The sequence below is a fragment of the Channa argus genome, chromosome 21, assembly GCF_033026475.1.
Source record: "Channa argus isolate prfri chromosome 21, Channa argus male v1.0, whole genome shotgun sequence".
In the NCBI taxonomy this organism is placed as follows: Eukaryota; Metazoa; Chordata; class Actinopteri; order Anabantiformes; family Channidae; genus Channa; species Channa argus.
Genome location: NC_090217.1, coordinates 2,301,330 through 2,326,495, shown reverse-complemented (window position 1 = coordinate 2,326,495; position 25,166 = coordinate 2,301,330). Strand labels below are relative to the sequence as shown.

The following is a 25,166-nucleotide window of genomic DNA, read 5'->3' as shown; positions in this document are numbered from 1 at the left end:
AGAGGATTGAGAGGCTGCGGCCAATCAGCACCTAGACGCACTAAGATGTTGCAGCAACACATCTGTATCAGGATGTCAGTCCAGTGCACTGCAGCACACAGGCATGTCCCTCTGGTGACGTGCACGGGGACTTGGTAGCCCCTGATGGAAAAGGGGCCCAGAGTGTGGGGCCGTGTTCATTCATTATCACTTTGACCACACTTTGTTTGATTTGAAGATGACACTTTATGGCAATATTCACTCTCTTGCTGGTCTCACGCCAGACATTTTCTGAGTGCTCTTTATGTTACAGTGAGACACTTGAGGGACAAGAAGCTTCTGTCCTCTCAGTACTGCTAATTGTTATTTCCTGGGCCTTTAAAAGCATTTAGTCCGGTAATGTCTGGTATTATACCGTGCTGAAGGTGAGAAGTGCTGCGAGTTATTTTCGGTTTGCATGCGCAGGTCAGGAGAGTAACCTCAGCTCAGTCTGCTTAATGGAATCTACTGCTGCACAGCTGGAAGTGCTGTTAACCTACTTTGTCAAGAGCAGATACTCTGAAGTCTCCCACAACCAGAATCCCTATGTGGAGTGTAAAGATAGCAGGGAGTTCAAGCCACTCAGCTTAATCAGACCGGGGTTGTTCCTGTTGTGACTGAACTAGACTTGTTTTGCTTTACGTGAATGCTGGGGTCAGGTCGAGTGGAACAAAGAAAACAAATTCATTTTAAAATGTTGTCTTTCCCGGGTGGCTCTTGGTAGCTTGGACAGAGGATTAAACCCTTCAGCAAATGTGAATTGTTCTGATGAAAGCTGCTCGATGATTGAGAACTAGATGTGAAGTAAAACATGTCACTTGTGAGTGGAAGTGCGTTTCTTCACGTGCAGTCACAGATAAAAGCTGCCTGCAGTGAACGCGCTTGTCTTAAAGTTGTATTTAATATGAGTCTTAAAGTGGCTCAAAAAAAAGTGTAGGAAATGTTTGAGTGACAGCCTGATAATGGAGGATGACTTCAGGTTTCGTAGTGGAATGAAGACGAGACAGTTCTCCTGAGTTCTCAGTGAGGTGCATTTGTGAAACTCCACAACGAATGACGTGTTTAATTTTAGGTCCATATTCAGACATTATATTTCATTTGATCCTGTTATGCCGCCCAGTCAAGGCAGGATCACTGCTCCAATACTGTGCCCCACTGTTCTGCAACAGGGAGCTGGAAGTGAAGACGTGTGAATATCTGATGACATTTTGGGACAATTTATTCTGTGTCCACGTGTCTGTGTCTGTATGATGTAAATTTCAGTGCATGTGTGGAACGTTTCCAGGTGCAGTATGAATAGAAATGTCTTCAAATCCATCAGAAGGCAAACTGAGAGAAATTGGTCTTTGGTGAGATCAGCCAACGGGCTTGTTTCTTCTGGGAGACTCTCCACCTCCACCGGAGGAGAGGTGACATTTGCAGCGTGATTCAAACTTGAAGCTGTCACACCTTGAGTTTAACGTGCACTGGGCTTCGTTAAAGCGATCAGCGAGACACCGGGAGGTTCTCGAAAGGCTGCCACGACACGCAAGCACTTGGCTGCAGGAAACCAAAGAATATGATCAGATCTTTGGTGTTATGATGCTGAATATGATCCGAGTCCCAAACGACATGTCAGTCTCCAGCCTCTTGTTGCTTGCAGGAAATTGAATCAGTCTATCTGACAAAGCAGTGCTATGCAGTATGTAATGTCTTTGAAACATGGGATTTACATAAGGATCACGTCTCTGATACCAGGAGGCCTGAGTGTAACTAGAAAGAAGTGTCTTAAAGAAAGAGATGCACTAACCACACACAGCCAGATCAAACAGATTTTTCTATTCATTTATTTCTCAAATTCCAACATTGGTCCGACAAGTCAAACCATAAAAACTAGTCATTTGCTGTTGTGACCGGTATTTGCTCCTGTTACCACTTCAGAGGTTCAGCACATTAATATCAGCTTCCTTCCTCTGCGTGAACAGACCAGGCCGTCTTTCTTACACCGTGATACCTTGTCTTGTTGTTCCACAGAGAAAATGGTCACAGTTAGGAATTTCCAGCATCTCTCTCCTCCTGCGATCAATACGATGGTGTGCTGCAGAAATCCACTCAGGAGAACTAGCACATTTCCAACAGACGTGGAATTGTCTGGATGGGAGCAGATGTTGCTTTAAAACCTCTACGTCCTTTTCAGCATTGATGGTGTCTTTCCAGATGTGTGAGCTGCTCACACCATAGCCACACCATCAGAGATGCGGGCGTACAAGCTCTCCTCTTCAGTCCACATTTGGATTAATAAGAACACAGATTTTCAATTTTTGATTTGCAGCAATAACTTTTCCAGCCTTTTGCAGATTCAAATTCAAAATGAGCTAATTTTTATTTACTATTTTGTAAAATAATCTGTTAAATAATCAGAATGCTGAATATGTTCTTTCTAGATTATTTTTAGTTTTTCTTTAGACTAAGCAGCAGCAGCGTAATCGCTTCCCACCCACAGACCATCTGGTTTCACCTGATCCAGAGAGAATCAGCAGTGATGTTGTAACGCAGGAGGCTTTTTACAGTGTAAAAACAGAGCGACCGTGTGTCTCTGCTGCCGGTCCAGCCTGTGATGCTGTGATGCTGTGATGCTCTGACTGATTATTGGTGAAGCCGGCGGAGGAGGGAGGCGATAAACCGCGCACAGACTGGCCCCCTGCGAGCCGCTGGCAGAGCCGCTTACAGCGGGTGTCGGGAGACCATGGATCCTGCATGTCTGCGCGGGTTTTGCTCTCCAGGCGAGTCGCCGGAGGGCACCTCCGAATAGTGGTCTCTATGCGAGGGGGGACGTGCGTAACGACGTGCAGACAGTTGCTTCGTCTTCACTGATGCTTTCTGGTGTTTTCTACCCTCGGAGAGTTGCGCATCTCACCGGAGCGCTGCGCCTCCTGATGCCGGGAGAGCAGCGTCGGGTCAGCGGCTGATCCGACTCCTTGCGCTGGGATCGTTTCTGAGAAGAACGCTGCGTCCTTCTAAAAAAAAAAACAACAAAAAAACCCCCCGGATCATTCGTGGATTGTTCGCCCCTCACAGGGATTATGATTTTCTCAGAAATGAGTACGGGGACCAACTCCCCCAAGGTGCATCCACCCAACGGGACCAGGTTTTACACATTCCAGGCAAGTGGACAGTGTGTGTCTCCAGTCCTTCATTCACCTCTGTCCCATGTCAGCTGCTGTCTCTTTTATTGCTCATTGTGTTTCCTTTAGTTGTCAGCGGTTCCCGGTTTTGAAGCAGGCTGCTCTGTGGCTTTTCCTGTGACATAAGGAGTGTCTGCAGAGCAGGGGCAGCTGGGTGTTTCCTGCCTCCCCCAGTCTTTCATATTACGCAGCTCCATCCTCATTTTGCAGGACTTTGCGTTGACTTTGTGCAATGCAGCTCAACACTGTTCACACGGAAGTGTGTGCTGAGGAGAACGTGCTGTGTGAGCATCCAGTCATCAGAGCTCATAAAGAAATGACATGTAGGACTCGGTTTTTCATATAGTCCCACTTTAGGTTCGCAGCAGGAAGCACGCATCACACAGCTTGTTAAATAAAACATCTGGCAGTGGAATACGAGAAACTGGAAATCAGAGTTCATCTAGCTTCTGTATAATGATGCTCAATTATTCATGCTTAGCTCGCTGTATGTTCCCCACAGTATGTCTGTGTTTGAATTGTGCTCCAACTCTTTCTAAAGAGAAATAAGGACAGATGTGCTCAGTGGCCTACAGCCTGTGCATGTTCCAGCTGTGCCCAGGGCCCATGCATGAAGCGGTGTCAGTGGATATTGATCGGCTGTATTCCACATGACTCTTGTAACCGAGCCAGCACTTTTTACTGTGGGTGGAAGGAAATGTTTGAGTGAGCGAGGGCTTTTTGTATCCTCACAGCCGCGTTGAAAGACCTGCTTCGGAGGCCTTCGCAGTGTGAAAGCCAAAGAAGGTGATGATGGCTGAAGTTTTTTTTGCACCCAGGTGCAGTCGGCATGATCTCATAAGCTGTTGAAGTGGAAAGTGGTTTGTGGGTTCGAGTGAGCCGATGGTGCTGATGGGAGCTGAGTTTCAGATGAGATGTTTATGTGGAAATACACCTGCCTCATCGGCCTCTTCACAATCTGGGCCAGCAACAAAGCTGAGAGGCTCCCACTCTTTCAAGTTTGTTTTGCTGGTGCTTTGACATTTCACATGACTTACTGGCTTCACATTGAACAACAAAGGAAGGCAAGTGGCTACAAAAGCCCAGTGAGTCAGGGGATCTTCTGTTTTTGGCCTCTTAAATCACTTCAACTGTAATCTAGTTCGTCTGCCATCTATCCACCAAGCCACTTTTGCACTTGAACATTTTCCCCTTCGGTGTTTGTCTGGGACGCCGTCTCTTCACGTTAGATCTTTAGTGAAGGAAACGTCCCTGGGGGCTCGTACCTGCTGGAAGGAGCTGCTCCGATTATCACAAAATCAAAGGCGTCCAAGATCACAGATGATAGACGCAGGAAATCCCCACGTAAAGGAATCGTAGGGAAATTCAGCGCTGGGCTGCATAAACACCCATAAATCACTCCTCCTTTTCCTCCCACCCTTGAGGTGTTCTAACGCTTCCTCTTGTTTGGTTTGATAAAAGCGCACGTCGTTGCACTGAGCTGTGCCAAATGAGCACTTTCTCAGCACAGCCATCTTGAACCCAGCTCCTCTCAGCTTGTTTACCAACTCCTAATGAGATTCCTTTTATCTGATCGCCCTTCCTGGTTTGCAATTAGAACTCGGCCAGGGCAAAGTGAATTAAATTGCAAAGTAGGGTTGCCTTTCGAAACCTCTGCGGCTCCGTCGGGATGATGAAGTCATTTAATTCCTTTAGTATTCAACACCAGGCTCTGCAAACATGTACTGAGAAGTGTCAGTGCTCGGCTTGGAGGCTCGCTAGTCTGCCACACAGCTGTGTCCACAGTGCAGCGCTCTGACTCTCAAACCATATCTGTTCAGAGGCAGTAGAGGTGGAAGATTGACATGAAGAAGCTCAGCATGTTGTTTTCCCTGTGACTCGGCCCATGTGGTCATATGAATTTCCAGCAGGTGTTGCTGACCATTAGCTCGTAAGCATGGTAACATATTTGGATTCTATGATGTGACCTAGTGATGGCTTTAGTTGGAAAGTCAGAGGTTCAGCAGTGAATCCTTACGGAAACATAATGCTTGAGCTACGTTCTATAGCAAACCGTTCATCATCTGGTGATGTTGAACATCCGTCCAAAAACGGCAGCAGTCCATTAGTAGACGTCGCCCTTTGCTACGTGCATTTGTTGGGAGGACATGGGAGCAAAAATCAGCTCTTTTCACTCAGAAGCCGGGTTTAGAGTCTGAGCCTTGAGCGTCTTTGATGTGCGAGACCATGAATGTCGTTCCGTTTCATAAAGGCCAAGACGCGCGTTGGAAACCTCTGTTAAGCATTAGAAATGCAGCGAGGGTTTCATGTAATGTCATCATCATGCAACACTTCACAGAGTTGTTCTGCTGGGAGTCGCACAACGCTTCTGCACCCTGAACAATTTTTCTGGCGAGATGAACGCACCTCTGGGGTTTGAGCTTTTATGAAATAAGCTGACTGAGTATGAACGTCGAGTTTAAGAGTTCAACGAAATTCTAGTGTTGTGAGTGTATTTTGATGAGGTTTATGGTGCACGTTGCTCTATTGGACACCTCCCATTTTACCACAGCCAACACTTTGTCATGGTTGAGTTACCTGAAAAATGAGATATAATTGTTGGCCAGTATTTGTCCTTGGTTGTCAAATTAGTGATGCACGTGATTAGTCTCTTCTCAGCTGCCGTGTGTCTGTCTCTCTGTCTCTGTCTCTGTCTCTCTCATTGTTTTTCACATGCACACATTCATCCTGACACCTTTATCAATAGCAGGCGCTTTTACAACAAGGATCATGCTGTACAGCTCACTGAATTGCATAAACAGTAAGTTAACACAGGCTACTGAATCCAGTCAGCACCAAAGCAAAGTCGCAGTGAAGCTGGCAGTCAACTTTCCCATTATCAGATCCTTTTCACTTGTCCTCCTGGTCTTTTTGTACAAAGGAATCCCTCTGGTCCACTGTTAACATTGATAGAGAAGCTCCCCTTCAGAGTAATCCTCTCTTCGGCAGTGAAGTTTATAGCAGCACGGCCACAGGGGGAATTTAGCTAAAGCGCTGCTGTTCGGGGTTGGGTTCAGCTCTGAGCATCTGTCCTCTGTGCTCTGTTGGTAAGCACAGCGCAGCCCAGGCCGACCCCGCTTAATCAAACCGTCAAAGCCACGCTCGCCTCTCCCGTCCGACGGTCTCGCTGAGGCTTTGCCAGGGCTGTGCATGCTCAGCCTGGTGTTCACCTCCACGCAGAGCTGTTTACACTGAGGTTGAGACTGAATCAGTGCTGACTCCTGCACACACACACAGAGCAGAGCAGGGAGGGTCTGCGTACAGGAGGAATCATCAGGAGACACCTTTCCTAATATTACTATAATAACAGTGTCTTACTATTGGATGCATTTTAACTCCTCGTCCTAGAAATCCCCATTTGTGCAGCATGATGCTGAAAAAATGTTATGACCCAGCTCATCACATGACACCAGGACCGTGCTGCCGACCGTCCTAGAGGAAACGTTTCTTACCGTTGCCAGGCTGCACAGCTGCACAGCTGCACAGCTTCACAGCGCTGTGTACACGTGACACAACATGTAATTATACTTAACTAAACATAACGGAGCAGACGGACACACACTCAGGTGTGCGAGCTACACAGAAGGCATAAATGTACACACCCAGCTGTGGGAGCTAGATTAAACCCCCAGCTGTCCCACCCAGTGCCCTGACACACAGATGCCCTCTCCCCTCATCTGGGGCCCCTCCCTGCCTGATTCGTGCATTCAGAGATGGTTGATGGGGAAGCACAAGGTGGCAATATGCAAACTGATTCACACGGCCGACAGATTGAAGGGCTTGACCTTTTATTTCTTACACTGGCACACGGTTAATTGCTTACAAATGCCCCTGACATCCACACCAGCACACACACTTTTGGCATTTGTTTCTTGAATCTAGTCTCCCGTGTTGTCTGCATACGTGTGTGTGTGTGTGTTTTGTAGGCGTTTGCCCTATTTTCTTGGTCTTTTTTTAATCATCCCTCGTGCATTTAAAATCTGGCCAGGGCAGATGGGGAGGGGAGTTTGACCCACTTTGATGGATTCCACACCGATTAAAAGGATGAGTGAGCTTTCGAAAGCAAGAGGCCCCTGAGGGTGTGTGTGTGAGAGAGAGAGTGTGACCACAGGACATGGAGAAACAATACAAGACTGTGAGTTTGCGTGGCGGTGATGTATACGCTATGTGTTATTGCACTTTGCAGTTAACCGTTGCTCTTTTTTAAATCCTTCAGGAAATTGTGATCTTTCAGTCAACAGTGGTTACTCAACTACTGCAGTGAGATCCGTCACTGCATTATTTCCCCGAGGATTGAAAAACCTGAATGTACTCGCCATTTAACACATTATCAGCGCTCAGTTTTAGCTGTGGCTTCCCTACTCACCGTTCACCTCCTACAGATGGGGCAGAAAATGTTGGTATCCTGCTACAGAGAAACTTTTTTTCTCTGAAATAACTCGCAACTCAGACGGTAATAAAAGGGAAAAAAAAGAAGAAAAATCTGAGACTGCCTTTGACTTTTGAGTCAACAGAGTGTTTTTAATGTTACAACAATCAAACGGTCGAGCAGAATTTGTTAGAAAAGATCATATATTATTGGATTTTAGTGATATTATAAACTTTCTTGTAATTAGCATCAGATGTCATTCACCTCATCATTTTAATTAGAGAAAAGTCTGCTGCTCGATTTGGCCTTTGTAGTATTATTTTAAATATTTAAAAAAATCAGATTTGCTTTTCTAATTTTTTATCCTTTTATGCCTTTTGTCATTTTCAAGGTATTTCAGAGACACTTGGAGCTGGGTTTTTTTTTTTCTTGGGAGGTTACCAACAGGTTTACACATCTGTTCTACTACAATTAAGCAGCACAGTTTGAATTTGACACCTAAAACTAGCTATTTGACAATAGGCAGCAAGTGCTATGGTTAAAATGACGTCTACCTGTAAGGGGAAGTTAAGGGCACAGGCACATAACAGAGGATGAATCTGAAGTAGTGAAGTTAGAAAGTGCTGACAGGCTCATCACACTTGGTTTTATAGATTTAGTAGCCGTCGAAAAAAAGATCTAGACCATCCATCCATGATCTACACTGCTTATCCTGCTAAAGGTCCAGCATGGGCTGCCAGTCCATCACAGGATGATTCACGTGCAAATTCAGACATTTTAAAATCCCCCATTCCTTCACTGCACGTCTCTGGACTGTAGGAGCAGTCCAGAGTAGCTGGAGGAAATCTAGCACAATTTCGGCCGCGTCATAGAAAGAATGGCCTAATTTATCCAACGGTGTGGACTCGAAGGCAAGGGAGTCTTCAGTGTGTGTGACTTAGCAGCTGTGAAGCTGTTAATTTATCATTTCTCCCTCGCAGGGTGAAATCAAAGCAGGGTGAATGTTTTGTGGAGTGTTTGGTCAAATTGCCGACTCATTAGGCATTAATTTGTCAGTAAGTGCATTAATCCTGGGTGATCCAGGATATTAAAGATTAGGTGAGCAGAATAAAAACAGGTTACATTTTAGGAGAACCAATAAATATATGAAATGTTTGATCTGTTTTCTCAAAAAAAAAAAAAAAAGCCAACCCAGTGGTGTGAATCAGCAGCACCTTCACAAATGGTTCTCATTAGGAAGCTGTCAGCACATATTGGCTATGTGGTTAAAATAGCTGCATACTGGGAGGTGGAAGCGGCAACAAAAAGAACACGAGAGAGAGATAATGGAGCCGTGAATCATGGGTAGTAATAAAACCAGCACCACCTCAGCACTGATCACCTCACTAGATTCTCATTCAGCCAGTGGCTTTGTGTCATTACACCTCCACCCCACCTCCACCTCAGACTGAAAGTGACCTGATGGCCAATGAGGCCACTTTCTGGAAATGATGTACCACCATCACACACTGGAGAACTGCAGTGACCATTTTCATCGATCTCTCTCTGTGTCCAGTCCACCAGAAGGTGTTGTCTGAGTGTAATGCACAGAACGGTGGCATCACTGCCTCTCACAGAAGAGAGTCACATCGTCTGCATAAATGTCACTGCGCTCCCTTGTACGGTTACTTGATTTCATAATGGAACATGGAGTGTTTGTTTTGTTGGAAACACTAAGTTTAGTTTTTGGACTTAACCCAACTGGACTAGCCTGAGGTTCTTAAAAATGTTTACCTCTTATTTTATCCCAGATATTTAATCTCCATCGAGTTTTTAAGAGTAACTTTTTATTAACCTGTTGTATTTCCCCTAGAAGTGTGTTTAACGAGTCTATAGCTTGTATCACTTTTTCTTTTGTAGTCATTTGAGGAGATACACTGATATTGGCAAAAGGAGTTTAGCCAAGACGTTGCCCCAGTGTATTCGGTGCTGATAGCTCAATGGCCTTTTTAAAATGTTAACATTTCTTAGACTCTAGAGAAAAGAAAATTAAAAAAATGCAACTCCTTATTTGTGCAGTTACTCGCTGAGGTCATATGTGGGTTATTGTCCCTGTTCGATCATTGTGTGAGCTGTCTGCCAGCGTTGCACTGTAAGTGGCTAATAAGTAGCGCAGGAGACGCTTCCTCGGATGTTGATGGCTTCCGTTAGCCCTTGTGTCCGCTGTCCTTCAGATGCAGATGCACTGCATCACAGTGTTGCCCTGAGGAGTTGGTTTACATGTGTTGAGCTGTGTGTTTGTGAAGCGGAGAAACGGCCAATCACATGGCACAATATGAACCAACTGTTTAAAATATCTGATGGTTATTCTCTCTGAACATTTCTCCCTTTTACATTATTAAAGAGATAAGTTGTAACAGTGAGGGTCTGTTTTCAGAAAAGCCTCAGCTGGAGTACAAGCCTCACGATTCTACTCTGTGAATTTTTAAACTTGTTTTACAGAACAACAATCGTGCGGTGGCTCTGGCTTTGAATACATTTCCAGCCCCTGTGTTAGTTCATGTTGGATTCATTAACATTCAGACACTGGAGAGGCATTACTGTCCCTGTCAGGTTAGCTCAAAGACTGTCACACAAGAGTAAGAGGATGACACAGTGCAACAAGGAAACACGTTAACACTCTGACATATTAATACTTTGCAGCTCTCTTTTCACGATGGAACAGTCTTATTCCATTCATTTGTTCATCCATATTAAACTGTCTTGTGTCCCTCCATCTCAGAAAATGGCCATTCCCTGTCCGTGGTGCTGAAAGTGGAAGAGCCATTCGATGACGCTCTCCTGCACAGCAGTTTAAGTTCACAGCTCATATGTGCTTGGTTATGAGAAGAGTGGGGTCTGTCATTAACTTTGCGTGTCTGTCTCAACGCCTGCTCCTTCTCTGTGATTGTAACGTACATCCTGAATCACTGCCCCAATCACTGGGCAGGTTTGATTAAAGGGCAGAACAAGTTTTCAAATTGCTGTCTGGGTAATTCAGTCATCCCAAGCCTCTCGGTTTAGCCGGCTGTGTCGGGCTCAGCGTTTTTCTCACCCACACTGTCTCTGAATGCAACATTACGTTTCCCCTGCAGTTGTCCACATGAGGGGATACAGTGCTCAGTGGCCTTTGTGAATATTGCAGTGGCAATAAAATTTATGCTACGTTCCATTACAGCCGCCTGGCCTGTTCCCTCTCTGTTTGTGTGTTTAACTTTGTTAGTTGGTGTATCCTGCTTTATTCCTCTATTAGCCTGCAGTGGTCTCCCAACGTGGATTGGCCTATTCTATAGGTATCTTGTTTTTGTAGGCAAAAGAATATTTTCTCCACATTGCTGCTCTTCCTGGTTTTTCTTCGTGGCTGGTCACGCTGTCTTTCGCGGTCCCATTAGGTCTGGCAGTCTCCCTGCTGTGACCTTTTGCTGAAGATTTAAACATGTTACCTCCCAGTCAATAGATGAGACAACTTACGTGATTAGCAGGATGTGTCATAGCACGTTCAGCCTCTCTCTAAGAAAGCAAATGAGGCCTCTGACATCAACTAAATGGAAAAAAATACAATTTATCCATAAAAATGCACTGATTGCACATATGTCATACAAAGAAGTAGCAGTTTGTAAAGTAAACTCCAATTCTGGATCTACTCTATTTCCCTGAAGTTTCCCAGTGCTTCTCACATGCACATCCTGATTCTAAAACTGGATTTGAAACAGACAGAAGCACGTTTGTAGCTCACAGGTGTCTATTTCCACTGCTACCAGCACCCTCCCATCACGCACTGGAATCAAACCTTCCAAAATCAAGGCATCCACTTGCAGGCTCTCATGGGATAAACCACATCAGATCATCCAGCAGCAACACAGAGACCCCCCCCCCCCCCCCCCCACCACCACCACCACCACCACCACCAAACTGAGACAACACAACCTCAGCACCTAATGTTTTCCCCTAAAGACTTGTTCACCGAGGGCTACAGGAGAGCATCTGTGTTTAGAAAGCCAGCAGAGAGCTTCACAGTTAAATTCCCCCCCCCCCCCCCGCTGTGATGGGTTCCTCACACTCTCTGGGCTCAAGCCCAAACTATGGAAGCGAGAACATTTTTTCTTATTTTTCCCCCAAAAAGATAATTTATGCCAGGATCCCTGCAGGTGATCTCAGAGCATCTAGGCGTTCAGGATTTTTAATGAAGGTGTCTAACGTCGCAGCAGGAAACAAGGGGTGAAGGGGACTCGCAGACAGGGCACCAGGGAGGCACTGAGCTAGTTTACCAGAGACATTGCAACTAACATGGAATAATACTGAGGGACAGACCCGATTTATGTAAGGAAAGATGATGATCCTCTTTTTCTGTACTGTCTTCCAATGTAATTCCTTTTGGGGAGGACTAGTTCTATATTAGGTTAATAGAAACATGTTATGTTTACTTGCTCTCATTATTGCATGCCCTGCGGCTTTGTAGAAATACATTTGCACTTAAGATGTGTGGAGTCTGCGGCAGAGGCATGACCCACATGTAGATTTGCAGATGTAGCAGCTGCTAACTATCCCTCTCCTGCTCCCTGTTGCACATAATATGCTAATTTTGGTATTGTAACAGTCTGCGTTAATGAAGCTAGCTTACACTTTCCTTCAGTGTGTTGGATACAGTTTCCAGCCTGGTCATGATTAGCAGTGCCCAGTCTTCCTTCCCATCAGTTTGGAAAAATTCTGCTTATTTCTTTTTCAGTAATGAAGTCAAATGCAGTTGACCAACTGTGGCTTGTTTATACAGGCTGATTGTCTCTTTAAAAAGTTGCTGTGTATTCAGAGATTATATGCTGTAGGCTACAGCTACATCACTTCAACGCACGACACAGGCACTGTCCGCCCGACAAAGATTTCAGCATCCACCCTCGGTTGCCATGGAGATGCTGACTGCAGCTTGTCTCAACTCAAGCTGGTGGATCAGCTTTGCCACACCCTCGGGTGTCTGGTAGATGGTGTCAAGGGGAAAGTGGGAGATTAGTAAAGGAAAGGAGCAGATCTGACACCAGGCTTTAACCTGGAGAAGTCATCTGGGCTTTAACATAGCAGATACCTAATTATCTGTTTAAGGTAATATTAGTGTTGAGCCATGATGCAAGACACAATTAGGGGAGTAGTGGTTCAGGATGTTCCTCAACATGCGGGTGTTTTTTGCCATGATTCTGTAAGCAAGCATGCACTAAAAACAAACTGGCAGGCTTGTGTAAGCGACTGCAGCATTGTGAGGCTAAGCCAGAGCAACAGAGAATGTGGAGAGATGTGGAACCAGCGATGCATGAAGTTCAGTTTGAAAATAAATGGATTCATACGAGTTTGTTTGGGAAGCGCTCAAACAGGTAGAAATGACTGCCGCTCTAAAAGTGGAATTTTGTGCGTTGATATTGTTCCCGTTTTTCAGATTCCTTCAGATGTGTTGAGGCGATGGTGCAATTGTCCTGGTCTGATTTGTTTCACGGCCTTGAGTTCGTCTTTGAAAGTACTGTTTGATAATGAGACTGCAGGCCTTGGTTGTGTGGTGTAGCAGCTACTGTTGTGCATTACCAGTTTTTCTTCAACACGTAAACACAATAGGACCTTGGGCTGCAGAAATATTACAAATGGGATTTGACTGCATAACAGTTGTTAATCACAAAGCCAGGAGGCCTTGGTCCGGCCTGGGAATAGCCTCGCTATAACTTGCATTTGTGCTAAAGCTAAGACCTTCAGTTGGATTTGTAGAACTGTACAGTGACTGTGATGACAACAAATGATGGAGAAGCTGTGAAATGAAAATACAATGTTCTGCTGTTCCCTGAAGTCACGATGTTAATGTGTGCACGGCTGTGCTAGCTTCCATTTTGCTGAGAAGAGGGATTAATAGAACATATATGCAGAGAGAATCTGACCCATGCCCTCATGTAAAGTAGTGATTCAAAGTATACACACAGTTCTTTCCTATTTGTTGTACTGCCATGAATAATTCAGCACAAAACTATCACGTTATTTTAAAGAAAGCAGCGAATTATTAATGCATTGAGCATTTACATCAGATCATGCATGAAACACTATCAGCTGTTCATACTGTTCCCTTCAAAAGTATTGAAACGGCAAAGCAAGTTTTTTGTTTTTGTTTTTGTGGCTATTCAGACAAGACGTCTGTGTTTAAGATCCAAAGATAGACTTGAAGAAAGAGATGTCATTTACACCTCAATACTTTAAACATCATAGACAATTGCACCTATATATGAAGTTAGCATAAGTATTGGAACTGTCTGATATTGTCTATGGGAGAAAAGTAAGCAATTCTGAATCTGGAAAAAAAAGGGGGGGAAACAATCAGAGCCATTGCACAAACATTGGTCGGAGCCTATGCAACAATTAGGAATTTTCTGGAAAAAGAAAGAACCCACTGGTCTCCTGAGCAACATACACACAACTGGTCAGCAAAAGGAAACTGGGACAGGTGTGAAGGAAAAACCCAAAACTGTGACGGCAGCAACAACCTCTACAGAGCAGGGGTGAAGGTAATGACAAAAACTTCATGAGGTAACACAAGATGTAAACTGCTCCTCAGCAGTAAGAGTTGGAAAGTCAGGTTGGAATTTGAAATGGTCGCTTTACATAACTAGTCTCTGTGTCAATGTCAGAGGAGGGGAAAATATAATAGTTGTTTTGACTGGCAAAGGTTTAAAATAATTACAGTTTTAACATGTATGCTGCACTTCTCTAACAATGTTTTTCAGGAGGACAAACAACACGTACGTTCAGTTTGGTTTAAAGCTATAATTTACCATCACATTGCAGCGAAGATGGGGGGAAAAAAAAGAAACGCAAACAGCAAATGTTCTGAGAAGATAAAAGTGTGCACATTCCAAATGAAGATAAACACATGGCACAGGTCAAAACCTGAGCCAGTCTGATCTCGGGCCGTTGGAGAAAGAAGCTCTGGCTTCTCATTGATTAGCTCGGCACATGCATGAGACGTCTCAGGTTACAAGTGTGACCACGAGGAACGTGATGCTCTGACGTGTTTGCAAGTAATCGAGTAAGTGCAGACCGAGAAAAAGGCTGATTAAATATGACGTAAAATTTGTGTTAGTAATGATTATTAAATGGCTGCCTTACAGATGACTTTTCTGTAGTTTGCATGTGAGACAGATCAGGGCCTTCCACGGGGATAAATAAAGCAAAAAGCTATTATTATTAATTATTTTTGGACACAGACCTCGTCTGACATTTTGCTCAGGTTTGTGGCACAGTTCACTGTATAAGAACAAACTTTTTTACATCTTGTGCGGAAGCATCTTGCACGCTGTTATCCACCAGAGAGGCCTGTCTGTCTGCTGCGTTGCTGAAAGGGCTGCTCGGTTCACGGCCCTGTTTCTGAAGCCGGCCTGTGCGTCCGGGGACGGCTCACCTTTCTGTGGTACGACACGGCCGGAGGAATGTGAGTGTGCGCAAGAGCGCGAAGGACCTGAGATTGAAAGTGTTTATTTTTTTGTTTTTTTTTTTTTGGTTAACAGCGAGCTCTCGCTTATTATTCTCCCCTTTTTTGTTTGTGTTGGAAGGGGCGGCTGGTTTGTGCAGGAAAGAGCCGGTGGGTGTCTCACAGGTTTAAAATGTGATTGACAGGCTACTAACCCCCTTTGAAGAAGCCACACTATGTATATTTTGGGTCTTTACTGAAGTACTTTTGGAGTATTTCCTATTTCAAACGTTAGCGCCACGTTAGCCTGTTAGCGCGCTAGCTCGGTAGCTTCTTAGCCTGTTAGCCTGCTGACATTAGCTGGGCACAGTTGCTGCTGCAGTTTGGTTAAGGTAAAGAAATAATAATAAAATATATATATATATATATATATATATATATATATATATATATATATATATATATATATATATATAATAAATAAATGTGAAGCGTCAGGATAAGTGCTACGTGTAGTTAGTGAGACAAGTCTGTTATAGAAATGAGTGGTTTTGAAGCAGGCAGTTCAGTGTTTAAGGGGGAGAGTGATGCACATTTAATGAAGTCTCTGTCTGTCATTTTGTGTTCATGTGTGAGAACGTATCAGCACATTTTCACCATACGGCGATGACAATTGTGGTCACTACAATGATGAAATGGAATTTTCATATTGTTTCATCCATAGATGTAATATAAGAGCAGGCGTGACCTGCGCACGCGCCTGTATCTGATGGCCACCTTGGCATCCATCGCTGTATTACCTCGTCTGTTCCTACAGTTCCTTCACTTTTATTCAGGTAAATCAATCTGTCCACATAATTCTGCACCATAAACACATTTAAGGAAAAAAAAAGAGGACCAAAAATGAAGCCTATTTGCAGATAATTTGTCCTTCAAGTCACTGTCCATCTCTTTATAGCAACAGGCATTAAGTGATGTTATACTTACTGAAGGAAACATGGGAAATGTGCCAGTGGCCTCGGGTTCATCCTGTCTTCAGTCACGTCTTTGATTTGGAGCAAGATTACAAGCTAAGAGTGACGGTTTGTTGCCATGCATGATAATTCCATAACACTGCCTTAAAGTTATGATAAAGAATGTTCACTCGATCTACTGGAAGAAATTATGTTCACAATACTTTTGATAGCAGTGTGTCTGTTGGCTGAAGGAAATGACTGAAACTGTTGCGTCACCTCACTCTGGCTGTGTTTTCTTTTATTGCAATGTTTCAAAAAGGAAAAAAAAAGGGTTTAAGACTTTCAAGAGTGTGAAGTGCTCTTCTCCTGCCAACAAGTGGTTGCCGTTCTTACTGAGGCCTGTTGTCTGTCTGCAGGCATTTCAATGATGCTTCAGTCGGATACTGTTGAACTCCGTGTTTTGCTGCTCATATTCCTTCCTTGATGAGATTTCACACTTTTGTGGCAACAGCGATTACTTTATCCTTGCGTAATGCTGATTTCACGCCTGGCATACACCTGGTCACAGACAGATGCTGAACTCACTTTTCCAGCGCCGTTCTTCTCTAAGTCTCGGTGGCGACCTTCACTTGTGACGGTTTTTATCTTTTGTTTTTGCTCTCTATTAATCTTCATTAAAATGCTCCGCGGGAGCGAATACATGTTTTTCAGATTAGTTGAACAGACCAGGAGCTAGGGAAAGAAAAACAATATTACCTTTTCACACTGTCTGGCAGAATCACAGCACTTTTTAAAACAGTCTTATTGTTAAATTTTCTTTGAATTTCCACTAGAATAATCTTCGTAAAAACGACATTGAGATGAGATTATTTCTCTGGTATCTTCCACAAATTAGTTAAGTGCATTAGGTGATGCCCCACTGACCCCGCACAGTCCTGTCATTGTTCAACATACAGACCAGCCTTTGTTGGCTGTAATCTGTGGAGAGGGGCAGCAGTTCATTTAAATAACTTCCTTTAATAATTTCATCGAGAGAGAGCGCACTTGGACGTGTCACCCATTACCATCTCCTGCCCCTGGTCATGGAGAATTTGTTGAGAGTCTCACTGCATAATTACATTTTTTAGAGGGTTTCCTCCAGAGTGATTGAATAAGTATTTATGGGAAACCTCAGTAGTGGGATACTACGGGATGTGGCAGCTTGAGTGCCAAGCTAAATAATGCAAAGGTTTGTCTGATCACTGAATCTGTCGATCTGCAGTCTCACAATTACGGTCAGTTCCGTTAAATCAGGCGTGTACATGATTTGGTGGCTTCATAAGATGTGTCGTGGTCAGTTGTAATCCACTGTACAACCTGCTCTGATGAGCTGGAAGCTTGAAGCTTGTAGTGCACATGATAAAAGAAGACGATGATAAAGTGGCTTTTCATAGAAGCAGGAGATATTTTTGTGTCCAGTAGTAACTTGAAAGCAGCAATATTTGCCTGCTCATAGATTCTGCATTATATAATGTAGGAGAAACAGTGGTAGGGGTAGCTCCCATAAGGTTGCAGTTTGTGTAGTTGGGGTCCTTTAAAAAGCCACAACTAGAAAATCGATTTGAGTGATCTCAGATGGAAATAGCAGAAACCATTCGGCCCCTCCATCACACTCGACTAAATCCTAACGCCTCCCAAATCCTCACTTCTGTGCACATGTAAAGGTAAATACACTTCTTTGTGATGGAAGTGATGAAACTGAATTGTGATGTGAGCAGAGATTAAGCAGCTGAATGTATAGGAGATTATGTAGTCTGTGTCTTTTTTCATTTCCTCACAGGTTTCCTGAGATCCACTTCCTGTCCGTTTATCCAGCACACAGGAAATAACATGTCACTTTTTATCCCTCCAGTCGTTCTCCTCTCTGCTGTGCATCTCCCCTCTCATGCCTGTGTTTTTGGTATTTGCTTAATTTCCCTGCTCATATGTCCAAGAGCTTATTACAGTGACCTGACTGTCGGCGATCCAACAGCCATGCTTTATTTATTCTTCTCATCACTCTCGTCTTACTTCCACATCCAGTTCCACCCAGTTTTCTTTGATCCTGTCACTCGTCAATTGAAACATTACCTTTTCCTTGAGTTGAAAGCTAAGAGTCCCAGTGTCACGGGATGTGCAGTGAATATGTTTTCGTGTTTAAACAGACTTTGTCATGACACCAGTGACGCTGATCTCTAGGGGGAATCAGCAGCTCTATAAACAGTCCCCTCCATTCCTGTTTTATTCTCTTTTAAACAACTATTTATGCCCTTAAACTATACTGCCTTATATATCTTGTGTATATTCACTTAAGAGTGATGAGTTTTATTCATACTGTATGTGCTATAATTGTTGGAGAGAGTTAGAAATGTGGCGTTAAAGCCAAAGTTGTCTTCTGTGGGAGTTTCAGTCTGCAGTATTAGCAATCTGTCACACTCTAAAGTTCATTCTCACTTTTTCATTTTTGGTCACGTATGTGATGTGCCACAATGTCTCAAGGCCGAATTCTGTGTCTCCATCAAAACACCTGAACGTCTATGCAGAAAGACAACTTCAGGGGCTGAAGCACTTTCACAGAATATAGATTTTTTTTTTCTCTAATTGTTTCAGTTGATTCCACATTGGATTCAAAAATAAAATTCATTAGAGTGTCAGTCTTTGCATCAACATTAGGCCTGCATGTGTCTTACTAGTGCTGCACAATAACAATGGTGATGTCAGCCTGCACGATTGTAAAGACGAGAGAGGCCATAAAGAAATATGTTACTGTGAGTGTGACAACCCACTTATATGTATTTGCTTATATCTATTGTCCCGTAATACAGAGATGACCACTCATTGCCGTTCAGGCCGTGCCGCATGCAGAGTGTGTGGTCACGTGACTTTTCCGTGTGCATGTGTGGTCAGGTGCCTTTTGGTTATGCAGAGCCATGTTGAAAATGTAAATGGTAAACGGTCTGCACTTGTATAGCGTATTCAAAGCGCTTTACACTAATTCTCATTCACCCATTCGCTTTTCATATTAGAAGTAGAATTAGCTTAGGAATAGTAAACTAATGAGCATTTAGTAAATATAATTATCTATTTTGAAAATGATTTTGTTTTGTGTGTGTGTGTTATGTTAGTTGAGAAATCCCCATTTTAAAATATGCTGTGTATTTTCCTTGATAACCAAGCAGGCAGAAACATGATGCTATTTGTTTTCATGTTGCAATCTCAATATACTCCACTATAATAATCCCAATAGGACTTTTTGACCAAGTTGTGAAGCCCGTTCTGTGGAGTAGCTACGTCAGTGTAGTCATAAATGTCAATCATGCACCAAAACATTGCAGCAGTTAATGATGTAAAACCGGAAAATTATGCCAGGGTGTAAAATCTATATTACAGCCCCAGTTAGATTAATGGGACAAGTTCAGTTTCATATTCAAGTCAATAAAAACAGTAATAGGCTTTGGCTCGCCGTGAGCATTAATTAACACACCGTGTAAAGTTTAAATAAGGCCGCTTGTACAGTAGCTCCGGCAGTGACTGTAAGATCAATCATAGTTGGGTATTTTCTATGGGCAATGTTTGCTGTGCACAAAGTTTCCAACATAAATTGAGACATGTCTTTAAAGTAGCAGCAGTAGTTGTTACTGGTAAATTTATCCTTTTCAGCCAGAATGTTATTTCATTTAGTTTCACTGTGTTTCACTGTATTGGTTTATCTGATTGTGCCATATTTAATTCCAGCATTGTACCCGTTGTAGACTAGACCACTGAGCTGCACTCAGTGGATGTTGAGCATTTTGTTTTTCATCATCACAATTAGAAGTTCTCAGTCATTAATTCATGATCCAGTAACACAGCTATGTAATGCTGAATTTAGGAACATTCTTGGTTTACATCAGGCCCCTGGAAAGTGAGTCCCTGTATTATCAGGATTACAACAGACCTGCTCTTCCCACACCTGGGTTTGGATCAAATGCAGCGTTGAGGGGAATAAAAACTACTTTTTTTTTTTTATAAAGCTTTAAAAGAATTGAAATGAAGTTGAATTTCAATTAGTGAATTAGATTTCCATAATGCAGCATCTGAGTCATCGGTGCTTGTCGGGTTGGCTGTGAGTAGCTGCTGTGTCTGTGAATAAAGATGAAAGGTGTTATTTGCTCACTGAGGCTCCTCCAGGAGCTTATTTGCAAATTCTTTCTATGAGTGTCTTTGAGAAAACGTTGCTAACTTTCTAACATCTATGTTGTTTGTAGGAAGTTTGATTATGTGTTGGTTGTGCAGAATTAGTGTCTTAACCTTCACTGTAGCAGCGATGTCCAGTCAAGCTTGAATGGATTTGTCTTTGGAAAGAGGAGCTATTGGAATATTGCATTTGCAGGCTCAGCTTGGTTCTGCTTGAGTGAACTTCCTGGAGGAAGTGCTGCTGGTGATTTGCCTTCACTGAAGTACTTTTACATTGGTGTTGAATTAATTGTAGAGCCGCATCTTTTTGGACTTGAACTCTTTAAAAGTAAATGGATCAAGTGAATGTGCCATTCCGCTTATTGAATTTTCTCCGAATGGGTGGACGACTATTGTGAGCTGCCTTGACATATGTCATGTCGAGGCACCTTGACATGACATAATTTTGCATTTAAGCCAATTTCCCTGTGGAACCTAAAACTGTTACGAAATAGTGTTGTTGTTTTTTTCATTTTTCTTTTTTTTGGTCTGATATCATTGGTCTCAAATGGGAAAAAGGCTTTTGCAGCTTTGCACTCTGAAAGCCACAAAAAAGTGTAATTTTATGAGGTAAAAACTAGTAGTCTTTTGATGTAGGATGATATGAATAAGATTTTCTCCATAAAATACGGTCAGAAATAATGCAAAGGCAATTTTGTGAGCCCCAATGACTCATTCTAGCAAGGTTAGTCATTTGCAGTTAACAAAAGTACCTTCATGTTTTAGTGACGTGGAATGAAAATGAAAAGCTCACACACAGCTCTGCACGAGTAGCTTACTGTAAGTACTCTTTACTTTAGTACATGTTAAAGTTACTCTACTGAATTAAGTGTAGATTAAGGTTTAGGAAGAAACGTAAGGTGATGGCCAAATCTCATTTGGTAATAAATAAAAGTTTGAAAAGATGAGGATGATGATGATGTCAGAGACGTTGCAGTTTGTCGTGTTTTGTTTAACACATTCCTAATTATAGGGTTAGACTGTGGCATATTTGTCCCTCGTATGAATTTTTACAGATCTCCTTTATGAATGTTACAGTATGTTGCGAAAGAAAAACTGAATTGGACACAAAATAGAAGCTTGTACCAAAAAAAGGTCTATATGTGCTAATTGCTGGCTTTAACAAAGAGCAGGAATGTTTTGCATTAAATACAAGCAGCTTTTGTTTAAGCTAGAATTTGAAACAGGGCTAAACAAGGATGCAGATACAGTTATACATTCATTGTTGCCTTATGACTTTCCAATATTGCACCGTGGTGCTATGCTGCTAACAGGGATGAATTAATAATAAGGCACACAGACTGCATGTCTGTGCTACAGTAAGTCTTTAGGCAGAGTGTTGGACTCGGTGTCTGCACACCGCAGAGCCGCAGCAGCTGATGGGTCCTCCTCAGCCTCTGTGGAACCACACATCAAGTTGACGCATGATGCATCTCCACTGTCTCCCCATGCTGTTGAACTTCCTCTCCCCTTTCCTTTTCCCCCTTTCGGGGCAGTCGTAAAGTCTGCAGTGCTTCGTAAGCACTAGCAGACATTAATGCTCCAAGTCCACCATCATCATTACTGTCCTCTTCACAGCCGCAGGCTTTGATCCTGCATTGAAAAATTAGGCCACATACGTGTTTTCAAGGACCCTGTTCACGGTTGTGTTTCTCCTCTCCCCTTCGCTGCTGTGGTATTTGCTGACCGAAGTTATAAACCATGTGATTTTAGTTTGCAGTGTGCATCAGAACGCAACCTACCCCGCAGAAAGCCTCAGGAGAGCAAAGCAAAAATCACATCAGAACAAAATAATTCAGATGGAGGACCACTTAATCATTATGAAACACGCAGATTTCACTTACTGCTTGATACTCATTTTGAAATGTAGAGACAGAAAACAGACAGGCGGAAGAATGTTCACTCTGAAGCACACATCATCTCTAAATTTAGAAAAATCCGACTTTTCTTTAACAGCTCCCCACATCTGAAGAGATCTGGAGGAGGAAGGGGCTGCCACTTTTAGAATATGGATTTTCAGAGAAAGTACCGACATCAAATATTAAAATAGATCAATGTCATCTTCTGTCTACGTCATCAGCCTGAGGTCTTTGTTTATAAGAGCATGACACTGCAGGTAAAGTAACACATTTCTGCACAGTTTAAATGTTTGTTCAAGATCATTTCAGCCTTTTGTCGAAGCTGAAGATCTTTAATCTTTCAGTTTTTCAGTGTCACCTGTGTCTCCTTTCCCCAACAATATTCTCTATTTGAGAATTTGAGTGTGTTGATTGTTTGTTTGAACTCTTTTGTAAATCATTTATTATTCGAGCACAGCTGATTCAAGAACTTAGCAGATGTAAATTATTTTTTCTAATGGGAAATTAGACTCCATGCATGGATGGCCAAAAAAAAAAGTCTCCACTGAGCAAATAAATGTGCCACCCTGTGTTTATTAATGATCATTTTCCCTGGTTCTAGCAGGCAGAGTTCGAAGAGCCGTTTATCTGCTCGCAGTTGAATCACACATTGGTAATGGCTATTTCTCAGCACTGAAACTTACTTGATGACTCTGTTCTTGCCATTTCAGCCTTAATGTAGAATCTACTGCTGATTGAGTTAATGGAGGCATTTGACATGTTTAGATTTGTGTAGAGATCAGACAATTAGTTGGATAGGACGGCCTGGATGTGATTAGTACTCACTGTAGCTGGAAGATCTGATGTTTCACCTATACGTACTGTAAGTTAGCCGCTTGCTTTTTCACGATGTGTGTCGGTCCGTTAGTGTAGCTCATACTCGTATATCTCAGCTATTGGGTGGATTGCGTTAGAAGTCCTGTGACTTGAATTATCATACGTTTGTGCTAGTGTAAAATATCTCAAGAGCTGTATGTGATGCACGCATTCATGTCCACCAGAGGATAAATTGTAAGAACGTTGTTAAACCCCTAACCCTTTGTGTGGTGGTACTATCTCATCCAAAGAGCTATAAATAAAAAATGACTAGCCTCAAAATTAGGGCTGGGTGGAGCAGAGTGGATTAAATGTGGCCTTTATGCTAGTGTCTGCTCAAATGGTATATTGAAGCTTTAACACAGTGAACATAACACGTTTCTTAGCATCAGCATGCTAGCACTGCCACTCTGGCTTTAGTCTCACTGATTCTACGTCTGGAACCAAACATTTGGTTTTCTTACTCAAAACTGTGATCGGCCGTGAGATGAAGATCAAGAATAAACTCTGCCTTTAGGTCACCATAAATACGTGAGTTCACAAGATGTTTAAGGAAAGCAGGATTTAACTTTAAGCACGTTAAATAGAAATTTAAAGGACACTATATTATAAGAGTGTAGTTCACCTGCCATGGGTCTGTTCCCTGAGAGGTTTGTACATAATTTTGACTCTTCTCATTTGAAACATAGAATGTAAGTGTACGGCCACCTTTGAGAAAGGACATTTTAAAAGATCTTACAAGGAGCTTCCCATCTTTTAGAAATCTTAAAAAAGATGTAGCTGGAGTCACCTGCTTGCTGTTATTTGTTATATACCATACTGAAGATAAAGATTTGCAGCACGGCAGATGGGAGGGCATTCTTTACTATGGCAACAATGGTCAGAGCAGAACAATACTTGTTTCCAAGGTGATGATGTGTTTTGCCACTTTGCAAATGTGTGTAGAGGCAGTGAGAAGATGTTAAACCTTGACGCAGACTCACTTTTGATCAAGTTGTGACATTAAGGAAATCTGCTTAGTTTGGTTTTGATTGTGGCATTTTGTTCTTAAACGTTTTTTTTAATGAAAATCTGTTGTTTGAGTGTTTGGAATTGAAACAAGTATCTTTAATCTGTCTTGGTCATGTGCTTCTAGCTCCCTCAGAAGGAACAGAACATGATTTAGTCACGGTGCCAATAAAGGGAAATGTAAAAGTGTGTAGCAAAAGGGCCAAATACAGGAAGAGATCATCCCCACAACACACATTTTTATGAAATTGTTTTTCCTTCAATCCCTTTCTAGTACTAATCTCAATCGTAATGATGCTCTGTACAGTATTATAATCCAGAGATGCTGAAGATTACGTCTGTGAAAACGGAAAAAAACTGAATCCTTATAACTTAAGAAGAATCAGCCTTGAAGCTAAAGCAATGCTTATATCTATACTGAGGTCTTACACTCGCATTCTGCTGGTAATAAATCATTGATGGTGACCCTCCTTTCATCCTACAGGTTCAAAGTAATTTAACATCTCATCGTTCTTCTTAACCCTCTCAACATCGAGTTCTTGCAGATTACACAATGTGAGAGCTGGTAATATGTCCGGTTTGATTAGCTGCCAAGATCCCAGTTTTAATTAAGCACTTTTGTCTGGTGGAGTCGACACCAGCGTTAATGAAAGGGACAGGCAGTGGGAGAACTTGGGAGGGATATAAATAGCAGCTTTTGTAGGGTAGGATTCCCTGTCGGGCTGGAGCCAAGCTCCGAGCGGATCACGCCAGCTGATTAGCATACAGTAGACATGCCCCCCTGGCTGTGGATGCAGATGTTGTAGACGGGATAGGCAGGAGAGGAACATGTCTTTCCCCCAGTACAGACACAGATAAAAGGCTCTTATTTCTGTGAGTGTACATGTGCACAATCGTACAAAAATCTATCTATTAACAGGAGCAAGGCAGGTGTAGATCCAGTCCAAAACTAATTTAGCTTGTATATCTTGGCCTATCGCTGCCGTTTATTGTATTTGTCTTATTCTTTTGGACAAATGGTCCCTTGCTACTGCTTCAGTGCCGTCTGATGGCCCTAAATGTCAGGAACATCAGAATTTTATACTTGTCAAATGAGCAAATGATTGCAGTTAAATTGTGTTTCCTATAACTTTACAAGGAGTCTCCCTTAAAACCAAAGCCATCTACTGAGTGCTTATGTTGCTAGTAAATGAATAAATGTATATTTGAATTACGTAT

General features: G+C 42.7%; 1 protein-coding gene across 25 annotated transcripts in view; it reads left to right on the top strand.

Annotated features, from left to right (window-relative positions):
- The window catches only part of ppfia2 (PTPRF interacting protein alpha 2), a 126,236-nt gene that overhangs the window by 46,156 nt on the left and 54,914 nt on the right, over window positions 1-25,166 (top strand). The window contains exon 1 of one of the 25 annotated variants that reach the window (XR_010911943.1): window positions 2,244-3,161. The exons of 19 other annotated variants lie outside the window; for them this stretch is intronic. Coding sequence is in view for 2 of the 6 variants with exons in the window: in XM_067489677.1 (XP_067345778.1) it covers window positions 3,081-3,161 (81 nt within the window). In the remaining 4 variants the exon portion in view is untranslated. Of the gene's footprint in view, window positions 1-2,243; window positions 3,162-14,750; window positions 15,059-25,166 lie in introns of those variants that run through there. 5 more of the 25 variants (XR_010911948.1, XR_010911945.1, XM_067489677.1 and 2 more) reach the window with 5 other exon arrangements.